Genomic DNA, 13,508 nt, shown 5'->3' on the forward strand with positions numbered 1-13,508 from the left:
TTATCATTAAATATACCACAGAACATCACATAAAAGAAGAAATATTGCTAATGTAACAGTGAGTGAAATATGATCTCAACAAAACCTTGCTTGTGGAACATAAATTAGATTTCTAATTAATAATTGATTCACCTTAAATCAACATCCGTGCAGTATAATGAACTTGAAGCTGGTGCATTAAATTAGATTTTATGCATTTGTGAACAAAACAAATCAACTTTTATAAAAACCAAAATAACTTAAAACATAACATAAATGTGGACTCTTGAGTGCAGTCTGTAAAATAACTTGAAAACTCTGGTCTGCCAGTTTGTGTTTCCTCAGTTAGAAGATTAAATCTCAGCTGCTTTTCCCCAGGCAGCTGAGAGTCGATGGGAACATTTAACAGTTTGAACGTGACATTTATTTTTTACTTTTTTTGCGGGTGAGGCCTTGAGGCCTTGAATCTCCTTCCTCTCTGAAGTTTCCCTCAGAAACAGTGACTTCCTCATTTCATAAAAGGTGAATGTTAATCATCGTCAGGATCAAGAGAAGCTGAATGTGTCACAGTGAAATAGTTCTTCATATAAAACACACCAGTGTCCCCTCTCCAACAATGGTTGTTGTTCCCCAGTCCTCAGTTTAAAATATTTTATCAGTAAAGTTGGCTGTCAGCCTCGTGAGACAATATTTATTTAATGTTATTTCAATGTAAAAACATGACCCTTTCTTCATCAAGTAAATTATGACTGCTGTTAGAAACTTAATTTAATGTTGAACCAACTGCAACAAACAACTTTTCAACAAACAACTTTTCAACAAACTGTCTGCGAACACAAAGAGTTGCAATATAATTCAAACAACACACAAACAAACAAATCAGTTCAAATCCTTCAGTGTGTAAAACTATATGGTCATAATTCGTGCAGAGTGAGACCTCTTACAACAAATTCACACAGGATCTCTACCAACGTTTCAGCTTTGGTCGGTTCAGCTTTTCCTGCAGTAGTGAACCATCGTCCCTGGAGGATCTCTGATAAGGAAGTAAGGTGAGGAGCAGCAGCAGCGGGACTCAGCTGCAGCGTCAGGCCGCTCATGGCTCCATGTTCACGGGCATCAGAGAGTCCGAGGTCCGGTGTTTGTCCGGAGCTGCTGGAAGAGATGATCCGTGACAAGCTTCTCTCCAGAGGTGGGCGCCATCGAGCTGCTCTTCTTCTTCTTCTTTGATTTTAATGGCGGGCAACCAACCGTCATCAGAAGTGCATGCCGCCACCTGCTGTTAGGAATGTAATAGCACAGCTTCATGGGTTGTTGTCTTTTACATCTTTTAACCCTGTGTGAGCTAATCTTAACCTGGTGAATATGACTTCTTACTTCCTGTATTTATTCCTGTTCTGTTGAATTGTATGATTATCCCCATTTGTGGGGATAATCATACAATTTGTGTACTTTGTGTACTTGTACTAATGATGGAGCCATCGTGAGTTTTACGCTCCATAGTTAAAGGTAGAGAGGTGGGATCAGTCCAGATCAGGACACTATCTCATTGTGGCTGAACAGAACCAGGTGGTGGTGGCTGGTCATGGTAATTGGTTTGGTGTGGTTGCAAATCAAAGGCTTATTTTCAAAGAAAACTCCACAGTAAAGTGTCGGCATCGAGGTGTCATGACTCTTATATAAATCAATATTTAAGGCCACAGGTATTTAAAGTGGCTCCGGACAGTTTCACGTGAGGCTCAGTGAGTGGAAGCAAAAAAGGAGATCATGTAGATGTGGTTAAAGAGACACTTCACTTTTAAGGATACTGTAGTTTAGGTCAACTCTATAATATTCTCAAATTGTGAAGGACATATAGTGGAACTGCATTTACACTTCAATCCCGCAAATGAACCTCAAATGCAACACGGCTCTGAAAGAATGGAGCACATCATCACAGTTCATAAAAAGATAGCTTTATTGCACAAGGTGTTGAGTACTCTTTTTCTGTTTTTTGTTTGTTTTCATAGAAAAGAAAATGTAGAGTTAAACACAAGCAATTGCAAATTGAAGCAACGTTTCCCCATAAAAGTTTAAGGAACAACCTGTGCATTTTTAAAATGTTTTAATTAACCCCCTATTCAATTGTTCAATTCACCATTTCCCTTTGTCTTTTATAACCAGCAAAATTTTCAGAACATGCAATGCTGCTGTCCTCCCCCCAAAAAGTGGAGTTCGAAAACAAAAAGGCAAACTCTAAACCAAGCAACTTGTGACAAAGTAAAAAAAATAAGGAAACAAAAAGATTTCAAAATAAGGAAACAATGCAACCAAATGTTCTGTAAAAGAAGAAATCAATATATAACTATGCATGGTCCACTCTGACATGTTTCAACTGGTCCATAAATCAAGATAAAGCAGTGTGTTTTTAATTATAGAATTTTTCATTAAGTCCTCTTCTGTTTCCTTACAATAACTTGAGTTCAGAGTTTACATTGTGCCCTGGTTTCTAGTGAAGATGTCGAAAATAGTAGTCATTTATACAAAACACTTTCCTATGTACACAAGTCTTCTATTATGGAGTAGAATTTAAGTTGTATAGGTGGGATAAAAGGGAACAGTGGGGGGGGGGGCATCTGATTGGTTGGGCAGATGTGGAAAAGGTGGTGGAAATAGCACGTGAAGTTGGCCTCACAAACACCGACTGAGTCAGTTTGAAAGAATGCTGCTGCACTTCAAGGAAAAATCCACCCAAACGCTAATCCATCACTTGAACGTCGTAAATCGTGGAAACACTGCAGATAACTTGGGAAATGTTGAGATAAGCTGCTGCTGATAGTTTCCCAGTTATCGTATAAAAGGAAAAGAAGATTAACTGCACTTTGCTGATCTCTTTTTTTGGTATTTTAAGTACTTTCTCCATTTTCTTCAACAGGAATTGCAAAAAACTTAAATAAATTGTCAAATAAATAAATACTTCATGTTTAATTACAGTGTGTTTAGAACTGTTGTTAAATATAGTATGTAGTTTGCTTTGAAATCAACTATTACATTTTAGATTTTAATACAATAATAGATTATTATTTATAGCAGCATATATTTGTAAATTAAACCAAAATAGGCCAACATCTATTATTTACTTATTTTCATTGAAGAACTATTATAATAAAGTCTAGTTTAATGAAGGCTAATATAAAAGTCCCGGATTTTTCAAAGGCCTAAATCAACACAGTATTCAAGTAATAGAATACAACAAAATATATATTACTCCTAAAAAATTATAATCTTGGAGTACCTTATGCATCACATTGATGATTGAATCAGTATAAAAGTATCAGGGTGGAAATTTCCTTCAAGATTGACATTACATTTACTTTATACAAACTGACGGTGGACCAGTGTTTATACGCTAAACAACTTCACTGGGAAAGCAGGGTGGGCAGTTTATTTCATCACTCCATCCAATATCCATACGACCAGAGTAAGGAAGCCTGTGTTTTTGGTTGCTAAAAACAGGCCTGTCCCGTTCCCCCAAACAAGTCTTTGCATAACTTGAAACGTAAAGGCCAAAATGAGAAGTGAAACAACCGTCTGCAATGGGAAGCAAAGTTCATTTCTCTCCTGTCTTGATTTAAAATCAAAGGGAACGTGAATACATGTATGAGCAGTTTGACTGTGTGGTGTGTTTAATGGGCTGCGGTCCTGGGCAGGACTCGCTATGACACAGGTAAGAAACAGAAATACTTGCCGGTCTGTGTGTGTCTCGGTGAACTCATACTCAGATAATGGCATTGCGTTTGTGAACACACCTTTGGAAGGTACAATACAACATATTACAACAGGCTCACTCACTGTATAGGCTGTCCTTGTTTGACTGTTTTCTTTTTCAACACCACACTTTCTGCACTGAGCCGTAGACCACAGTTAACCAGCGACACAATCTCACACTATAATTCGACTTTTACTGTGCTTGTCCTCTCAGCTGCCGCACAGGAGCCGCAGCTGGAACATTTACAAAATCACAAGGGGCATTGTACCATTCCTCAAACCTCAGTTTCACCATTTCACCTTCTTTCACACCGTTTCCTCTCTCTCTCTCTCTCTCTCTCTCCAAGATCTCCTGTCTGTGGTTGTGCTACCCGTTTAAGCTTCCCTCTTCCTTTTTCCTTCCTTCCTTCCTTCCTTCCTTCCTTCCTTCCGTCTTGCAGTTTTTCACTTTGAGCGATTGTCTTGTGATCTTTTATATATATTTTCAATTAGAACGGTTTCTATATTTCTCTGCTTTTTTTCATTATTCATATATTTGCTATATATTTGAATAGAAATATATATGTACATACTTTTGAAAACAAACATATATCATATCTTTTTATTTTTTCTATTGCGAGAGCCCTGATGTTACTTTTTTACCATTGCAAAACATTTGGAGCAACTCTATTTATTTTTTTTGGAACGATCTTTGTTATGGGATTAAGCTTTGGGAGAAGAAATGGGAAAAATAAAAACTGTTACAGTACCATTCATAAAGCTCAAAATCAATTTCAGTGAGGTGGAGGGACTTGAAAACTCATCTTTTAGTCTTGAAGAAAAATGGTATCTCTCTGCGTTGTAACCCCCTCCCCATTTCCCCAACACAACTGCAATTCTATTAACACTTAATATATGCCTGTCTATAATCTCAAAGTCATTGTCCGTTCATAAATTCCAGATCACTTCATACAAATATGATTTTTCTTGTATACATTTCTATAAATGTTGCTGTACTTCCCTGTTCAAGTTGTCATTGAACGTCAAACAGCATTTCTGCCTTGTTTCTGTGCATATTGGACCTCTTCTCTCAGTCGGTCTTTTCAACTAGCCTGTATGCTAGCAGAAGGTCACAGTGACACTGTATGGATATGATGGGGGGGGGGGGCTGGGTGGGGAGAAGCGAAGATGGGGAAGGATAGAAAGGGATTAAATGGGTAAAGGGGATAATGAGTTGAAATGATAATGGTATTGTGGCACCGCGATGAATCGTAAAAGGGTCTCTCTTCGCTCTGAAAGCAAACTCTTCCTTATCATCTGTACTTGCTCGTTTTTCTAGCAACTTCCTCCTCAGTATTCCCCACTTCCTATGTGATGCTGTCAATCCCACGTAGCAAAACAAAGGTCAAAATGCTGGACCAGATTAGGATCATGGTGTTTACATCGTAAGCATCATCGTTACTGTCCCCAAATCCCCTTTCACAGGTACAAAATGAACAATGTGGGGGGGTCTGTTCACTTTGGACACAGGTGTCTGCCCAAGAGGTCAGCATACAGATTGATTTTAATAAAAACTGTTGGTGTGTGCCTGCCACATGTATACATATATATATTTACACATATACACCCACACGCACACACTCGCAGGCTTGTGAAGGTTTGTTACTTGGATCCATTCTAACTTTTTCTTAGTGCACGAGATTATATTTCCGTCATGAGAAAAATAAGCCGGAAAACCTGCTGAAAACCTGCTGAAAACCCCCCAAAACGTTTGGATTCTTCTTTCATTTGACGAAGCTTGACATTTTTTATCAGCTCTGCTTTGAGCCTGTTTATAAAAGCATCAATTAAGACCAATAAGATGTGTCATCCATTGCATGTATAAGAAAATCACCCCCCTTGTCTCAAAACTGGTATTGAGACCACAGTCCTTCCACTGCCTTTAATGTATGAATCCATGATGGAGTAACCTCTCAGAGCCAGTGCAACCCCAAGCTTGGTGGTCTATGCATACAGTAAAAGCATCCCGCCGTGTCACAATGCTGATGTGAGCTCTTCTTCCATCAGAGACCAGAAAAGTAACATAGTTAAAAACCTAAAAACCTTAACACTCGTCTGTGTGAAACTCAAGCAACCTAGTTCATTCTACGACTGTCTTGATGCAGAAGACAAGACAGTGCACGGTGAAAGCATTTTGTGCATAAGTACAGTGTCCTTACCAGAAAATGAAAATATGAAGTGAATGGATAAAATCATTAATGTTTTGGCAAGTGATTTCCAGGGTGATGAAATAAGAAGAGAGAAAGATGACAATAATAATAGAAAGCAATCAGGCAGAAAGAAAGGCAAACCCCTGTGCTGTGGAGAGCCGACTCTGACCCCTTCATACAGTAGTGTCGATGGGAACCCAACCAGCCCCCTGCAGCCTGGCACAGCGCAGGCACTGACGGGTCAGCTGTGCATGTGTATGTTCCTCACCCTACTTCTCCATAGAAGCTCCAGGCAACTGCCGGCTTGACCAGCATTCTATAAAGAGTTACAGTGACAGGCCGCGGTGATGGCAGGCTACACCAGTGTGTAGGACTTGGAGTAGGCCCCTGCCCCTCCATCCCTCTGCTTCTGTAGTCTGCCTAAGCCCGAGGAGCTGCTCTCCAAGAGAGAGTCTCTGGATCCTCCCATCTTGGAGGAGGATGAGGAGGCACCTCCAGGGGTCCCTCCTGTGGCCCCTACTGCCCCACATCCACCGGATGATGCCCCAGCGGCTGCGGCAGTGGCAGCAGCAGCTGCCGCTGCACTCTGGGCCACTGAGGCAGAGGAGCCGGGCATGGTGAGAGTCCTCTGGGGGAGTGTGGAGCTGCTAGAGCTAGCAGACATCCCCCCACAACCTCCTGTTGCTCCTCCAGAGGAAGCCCCAGAGGAAGTGAGGTTGGACAGGCCAGAGTGGCCCATGGTCAGGGCCTGCTGCTTTGCAGAGTCCATAGTCACATGACGGCCCTGGGTGTGGTATGCACGTTGGGCCAGGCCACGAATAGAGGCTTCACGCGGTGGAACCACTGGACATGGGTCATGATGCTCCGACTGCTTTCGGAAGAAGGGATCTGACTTCATGTAGAGGGGGAGGTTGCAGTAGTCACCTGGAGGGGGAAATATAAATTTTATGACACTGCCTTTCAAAGCCAAAGCCTGTGAATAATCTTCACGGTGCTGCAAACTATGAATATTTTCACTGTGCATTTATTAAAACTACTGATTGCACAGGACTCATTTGGCACCATCACTATGTACATATGACTCATTACACAGAAAACATTATTCCCCTGTAAACTGTAGTTTTGTATGTGTTATCATGTTATCACTGGATGTGTATAATTGTTTTAGGAGACTTTTTTATCCTTTTCGACTATCTAAATTTTTCTTTATCATTTTGCTGTCACAGGAGACCTTTCCTTGAAGTATGTTTCTCATATATTCAACACAATTTCAGCGTTTTACTTAACTTAGTTTCATCGATTTCAAATTTTGAATGCAAAGTGAAAAATAATGTTTTTAAAAGTCACTCACTCTTGGCGCGATGTGGAATGGGCACAGCTACATTCTTGCCACGGTCATAGTCCTGTGGTTTAGGTGGCGAGGCAGTGAAACGGCAGATACCAGGCTCTGATGGCGTGCTCATGGACGTCATGCTGTCTGCGTTGTCGTTGGTACCTGTGGTCATCTGGTCAGATGAGCTGTCAGAGATAAAGCATTCTGTAATCTCGAATTTGGCATGTTGCAGGTGTTCCTCCAGCTTGGCATGCTCATATGCTCTTGCTAGCTCCTCGTAGGTGGAGGAGGCGCTCTCTGTCGACACCATGCTGTTGCGACCCTTATCTGTGGAGGAGGAATGAAAGAAAAATGAAGGTCAGCACATTTTATCCAGACAAACACCGAAAAATGAACTTAGAAAAACATTTGCATGTTAACGGCTGCAATGTGTCATTTCCCCCATGTGCCAACCTGTGTCTTGTGAGAGGCTGGCACTGTAGCTGTCACTCTCCGTGACAGTGATGCCATGCTGGGAGCCAACTGTGCGCCAGTCCGAGGTGAGAGTGCGTGCTGGCGTGGAGGCCTGGCACTTGGTCAGAGTCCACTGACTGGAGTAGCGGTTCCTGATGCTGTGGGCCGACTTGACACTCTTCCTCGACACTGGGTCTGGTGGTAAATGGATGAAGAAATAATAAGGATGTGCATTTGCACAGAGGCAGGGAAATGAACAGGCCTTTGCGAGCATCAGGCCACAGTGATTGTGTTCATCTGTGATGATGAAGATAGAATTAATTTATTGAATTAATTAATTTATTATTCCTGGCATTTGGTTGAAAAATAAGGCACTTGTTAATGAGAAAGGAATTTGGGCTACAAGTTCCAACACTACTTCAGTTAGTGTGTGCTTTTACTGACAAAATGGGGGATGGTGCAGTGGTAAGCACAAGTCCTACAATACATTTTAAATCGATATCTTACACTTTAGAATTAATTTTAGGTAAGAAGCACATAGCAGCGTCCACAGGTTGGTTTATTCCTGCCGCCCTCTCGTCTTTCTGCCATTTCCCTTCCTGTTAACGTCTCAAGCCCATTGCATGATGGTATATATAGCTCGGTTAGGTACAGAAAAATTCACCCAACATGTGGACACAACACTACAAAATGGCCACTCACTACATAGTGGATTATGTGGTGAATAGCAAGTAATTTTGGACACAGCCTCTGAATTGACCGTAGGTGTGAATGTGAAAATGTGTTTGTCTCTAAATGTCGGCCCTGCGATACACTGGTGACCTGTCCAGGATGTACCCATGTCCCTCTGTCAGCTGGGATCGGCTCCAGCTCCCCCTGCAACCCTCCAAGTATTAAGCAGTAGAGATATTGGATGGATGACAAAATGGTCAGTGACGAAAGCACTCACTGGTTCCTGGTCTGATGTCTGACATGTCAATCAAAGGGCCGGTGTTCTGGATGAGGGCGGGGTGATGGACGGACACGCCTGTGCAGAAGCTCTGAGGGTTTGTTTGGTTGAACTCTGTGTCTGTCACAGGGATCGTGGCCTTGTCCTCACCTGTAAGAAACAGGACGAATATTACAGAAGAAAACACAAACACATCTGACGTTCAGATCATTTGATCCGACCCTCCTGCATGGACACACACAACAACTCTCTCCGTGTTTCTCTCTTCCTCTCACCGATCTGCTTGATGCCTTCTTTGTCCTCAATCAGCAGCTGCACTCTGGGGATGTCTATGTGCAACCGTGGGCCCTGAGGGGGGCCCTTCACTGGGGTGTCAAAGCTGCGGTTGTTTTTACTGATTCAGAGATGGAAGACAAGCACACACACACAAACATTCACAGCTTTGAGAAAATTGTAAAATGTGGATCTGTGAAATAGATTTTGAATTACTTCAAATACTTTGGTGAGAGGGATTAGGAAACCAGCAGCCTTACCTGATCAGCATCTCAGCCAGGCTTTTGGCATCTAGAGAGAGAAAGGGAACATAACAAATTATTATTTTTCCTGACACACATATCAATCTTTTTAAATAAATTCAACTCCAGAGACGACATTCGAGATTCTCTCTGAAGTCGGATTCTGCTTCAGGAATCTCTGCAGTCTGCTTTGTTGTTGTTGCCAAATTCATTCCCACCACTTGTCTCCTCTCTTTTTTACTTCTTCTCTCACCTCTTAGTCTCTTCAGCCGCTTTTCCTTGCGTTTCCTGCGAATGATGAAGAGTAGCGCAACACCCACAGTGACCAGGATTACAGGGCAGCCAATAGAAAACAGCTTCTTGACATCGTCGTTCTTTTCCAGGGGGGATTTGATTGGTGGGATTGTGCCTGCAGGACGACCCAGGGACGAGCAGAGATTAGTTCCTGCCTTTACTCGACAACATTTTAAGGTTCCCAGTTTCGTGATTTTCTTATAAAAGTAGTAAAAACCATCATTTATCTAAATAGAATGTCAAACAAAGAGTCTTCCACTCACTGCCATCATAGTCCAGTGTTGCAAATTGGGAGCTCTGGTTGCCGCAGCCGGCGCTGTTACACGCTTTCATCTTCAACTCGTACCAGGTGGCCTCACGCAGCTCGGCCAGGAACACGTCTGTGGTGGCATTGGTGCGCACATTCTGCCATGACCACGTTCCTGCAACAAGACAGCAGTGATGCATTTAACCTATTTTCTTATTGGTTTCCATTAAAAGTCTTGGTTACCTCAACACTAGAAATATATGTCTTTGTTTCAGATGCTTGATTTATATGATTTGCTGTGCAACAACCTCACATTTGAACAACAACTACAAATTGAAAAAGCAGTGACGCACCTTTTGGTCTGAACTCCAGTGTGACAGCGCTGATTGGACAGCCTCCACTGGCCCAGCCCTGCAGGTTGAGGCGGGCGTGGCTGGAGTTGATGTGGGTGAACACCGGCTGATCCTTGTTGAACTGGGGTTCTGGAAAAGAAGCAATGTCATGGTTTATTTGTCAGTGACTGTTCAGATGACAGAGAACAGGTAACTGGAGAATAAAAGACGTCACAAGCAGATGTTGTAACTGAACTAATATGCACAACCGACAAAATCAGGGTGGGTGTTCGTCAAGGAGGTTGTGTTTTCATTTGTGTGTGTGTGTGTCTGTTAGTTAGCAGGATTATGCAAAATCTACTGGACAGATTATCACGTATTTTAGTGGAACTAAGGATGTGGTATAGGTCAGGCAAGTTCTCATTTAATTTTGGTGGAGATCCTTATCAGGGGTGTGCATCCAGTATTACTTATTTTTCTTAACTTTCTTTAACATTGTGAGACAGAACATTTCTTATTAAATTTTATTGATTTCTCAGAGAATAATTCATGGATCCTAATTTTAAAAAATCTGGCATATTTAGGGGTCGGATATTTGTGAGTGTGAGCAATTTGGTACAGATCAAAAATTTTAATCTCGATCTAATGAATTTAAATGGTGTTTCTTAAAGAGACTTTTGGCCCTTGGCAGTGGTAAGCGCTCTACCTAGTGCCATTCTGGTTTCACATAAATTTAGCTTTACTTATAAGGATCAATATACAAACTGTTTCAATTATAATTTTTTAACACAATCGCTGAAGAAAATAAATCATAAGATTAAAATGTTCTTGATAAATGTAGAACTTTCATTATAAGTAATTCACTGAAAGGTGATCGTCACTTCTTAGTGAAGATATGAATTTAACCTTTTCACCTCCATCTACCCAGACTCCTCACCTCGTCCGTGAGTCTTTGCCTCGATGATCTCACTGATGCGTCCGGCTCCGACACTGTTCTTGGCCGCCAGCTTCACTTTGTACCAGGTGCCACAGCGCAGGTTGTCCAGTTTGAAGGAGCGCTCACTGGAGCTGATGAAAACATCCTTCCATTCCTCCGTGTTGTCCACAGAGTACTGCAACACGAAACCTGTACACACACAAGGAAAGACACAATCATAATGACTTTGAAACTCTTTACTGCTACAACCCCACCAAACCTTATGGCATTGATACCTCTAATAACCACTAGATGACAGTGTCAGACTGTTCTCTTTCCCAGGGACTGTCCTCCCTGACTGGAGGACAGTCTGCGCTGCCATTAGTTACCTACAAACCCCAAGACTGGGATGGCGCTGACTGAGCATCTATGCAAATGAGGGTATGCAATATGGTGACTGTTTTTATAATCAGCTGCCTCAGAGAGCCAACTCCCTTCTGCTCGGAGACACGTCCCTTGTAATCCCCTTCTGTCTGTCTCCCTCCGTTGGTAAATAATTATGTATATATGAATGTCTCCCGCTCCGTGTTTCTTTGTACCATTCTTTTTTCTCTCTCTCTCTAACAGATGCTCGGATAAAGTCAAAAACATTAGAAGGGTTAACATGTGCAGATCCTGCCGTGTTTGTTGATAAGTTTTATCGTCAGCCTCTGTCGGCCACGGAAAAGAAGAGAACATAAAACAGAATCGAACACAACAACCGACTGTTATAGACCAGATAAAATCATAACATCCAGGATTGGTTCATTTCTTTATCTTTTTATTTATATCTCTGTTTTAATGTAAGCTCCAAATGCAGACTATCCCGTTGTTAAGAAAACAAGCTAAATTAGTGTATCTGAAAAGGAATAGTCTGCAGAAGCAATACAAAACAGATCCGTCAGGGTGAACTTCAGCGCTGCCCACTGCTGACACTGTGCAGATGGCTTCACAGACAAACAGGCATTCTGCTATACATACGAGATATACTGATAGGCTTCAAGGATATATGAGACACTGGGTGACGCTTGCAAATACTAATTTGGAGGACGATCATTGTTTGAATACAAAGCTTCACACCCATTACACACTGTTTGCACAAAAGTTTATATTACTTCCTACGTCTGTGCGCATACTGCGTGCAAATTTGTCACTTTCTCCGGGCCTTCCTGGAAGCGCGATGACCCAAACCAATAACACAAACATATATTGTTAGAACTTAAAAATGCATTTGATCTAATGGTTCAAATGGACGTTTTTGAATGTGCTCTTGCTTGTTTCGTCGTAAAAACATACACAATAATAAAATCTCTCTGGGTCCAGTTCTGGCTTAAGCCGTTACTTCGAAAGTACCACACTTCTGGTGCGGGAGACACAGAGCTGAGCCTTTCAACAGTCTCATACATGACAAACAACACGAACAAAGGAAAGCAATCACATTCGCATGCCTGGCCATTCAGGCACACGCACGCCACACCCATCTTCATACAGGAATCACCAACAGTCAGATAATCAAACAGACAGGGAAACATAAAACCAGGACGCAAATCAATAAAGTAATAGAGGCATGTAAACAAAAGAGGGACAAAAGAGACAGACAGAGGGTAAACTAAGATCAGAGGTCATCAGGAAATCTTTTTCAGTCATTTACAGTCATATACATAATATATGCAGCATGAACTCAACTTCAAAAACCTCATAAATCTGTATAGTGTCAGATTTAGATGCATGAGCTACAGGCCAGAGGAAAGAGATGTGAGTATAGACGAAGACAGATGGAAAGACTTGTTCATGTACCTCTGATAGAGCTGCCTCCGTTGTCTCCTGGTATCCAGGCCAGAGTGATGGAGGAGGTGGAGGTGGTGGAGACGGTTAGACGAGGCTGGTCTGGAGGGACTGAGGTAGAAACACAGAGTTCTGAGTAAACCACTCACTTACTCATACTTATCGTATCATAGGAAAATCTTTTTGTCTTTTTCAGTGGGAAAAATACGTGTAATTGGTCTGAATCTAAACAGTAAGCTGTATTTTCCTACCTTGAACCAAAAGGTTGACTATAATAGTGTCAAAGCCCAGCGTGTTAGTGGCCGTGCAGGTGTAGTAACCAGAATCTTCAGCTTTGACAGAGCGCAGCACTAGTGTCCCATTGGCCATAATGAGACGCTGTCCATCTAGAGACACTGGGATGGCTGTGTCCTCACTAAGAGAGACAGAGGGAATCATGACAGGACATTTTGAGAATGATTCTCATGCATATTATGTGAAAAAGCTGCTCTGTTGTCATAGTGTTTTACAACAGGAGGGTGTAACATTGTCCAAGTGCCAATATTAGGATCCTGAAAGTCAAAAAGAACAAGCCGCTTTACCAGATTCACTTTCTAAACAGGACATTTAAAACCTGGAAGTTTTTATTTTAAAGCTCTCTCATACTGTATTTTATATATAATATCTTTGTGGAACCTCTCTGCACATGCTATTAACTTTATGTAGATGATTTCAGACATGAACTCTGGAAAAT

The 13,508-nt window shown here is 41.7% G+C and overlaps 1 protein-coding gene across 2 annotated transcripts in view; it reads right to left on the reverse strand.

Moving 5' to 3' along the window:
• Window positions 1–1,909: 1,909 nt before the first annotated feature.
• The window catches only part of LOC117772351 (Down syndrome cell adhesion molecule-like protein 1 homolog), a 101,267-nt gene continuing 89,668 nt past the window's right edge, over window positions 1,910–13,508 (reverse strand). For both annotated transcript variants that reach the window (XM_034603416.1, XM_034603415.1), the window contains exons 24-35: window positions 13,027–13,190; window positions 12,788–12,886; window positions 10,973–11,161; window positions 10,057–10,185; window positions 9,720–9,878; window positions 9,416–9,571; window positions 9,181–9,211; window positions 8,923–9,041; window positions 8,648–8,797; window positions 7,699–7,893; window positions 7,264–7,572; window positions 1,910–6,836 (exon numbers count right to left, since the gene is read on the reverse strand). In XM_034603416.1, the coding sequence (XP_034459307.1) occupies window positions 6,268–6,836; window positions 7,264–7,572; window positions 7,699–7,893; window positions 8,648–8,797; window positions 8,923–9,041; window positions 9,181–9,211; window positions 9,416–9,571; window positions 9,720–9,878; window positions 10,057–10,185; window positions 10,973–11,161; window positions 12,788–12,886; window positions 13,027–13,190 (2,269 nt within the window). In that variant the 3' untranslated portion in view covers window positions 1,910–6,267. The remainder of the gene's footprint in view (window positions 6,837–7,263; window positions 7,573–7,698; window positions 7,894–8,647; window positions 8,798–8,922; window positions 9,042–9,180; window positions 9,212–9,415; window positions 9,572–9,719; window positions 9,879–10,056; window positions 10,186–10,972; window positions 11,162–12,787; window positions 12,887–13,026; window positions 13,191–13,508) is intronic.

This window comes from Hippoglossus hippoglossus, chromosome 13, assembly GCF_009819705.1.
Source record: "Hippoglossus hippoglossus isolate fHipHip1 chromosome 13, fHipHip1.pri, whole genome shotgun sequence".
NCBI lineage: Eukaryota > Metazoa > Chordata > Actinopteri > Pleuronectiformes > Pleuronectidae > Hippoglossus > Hippoglossus hippoglossus.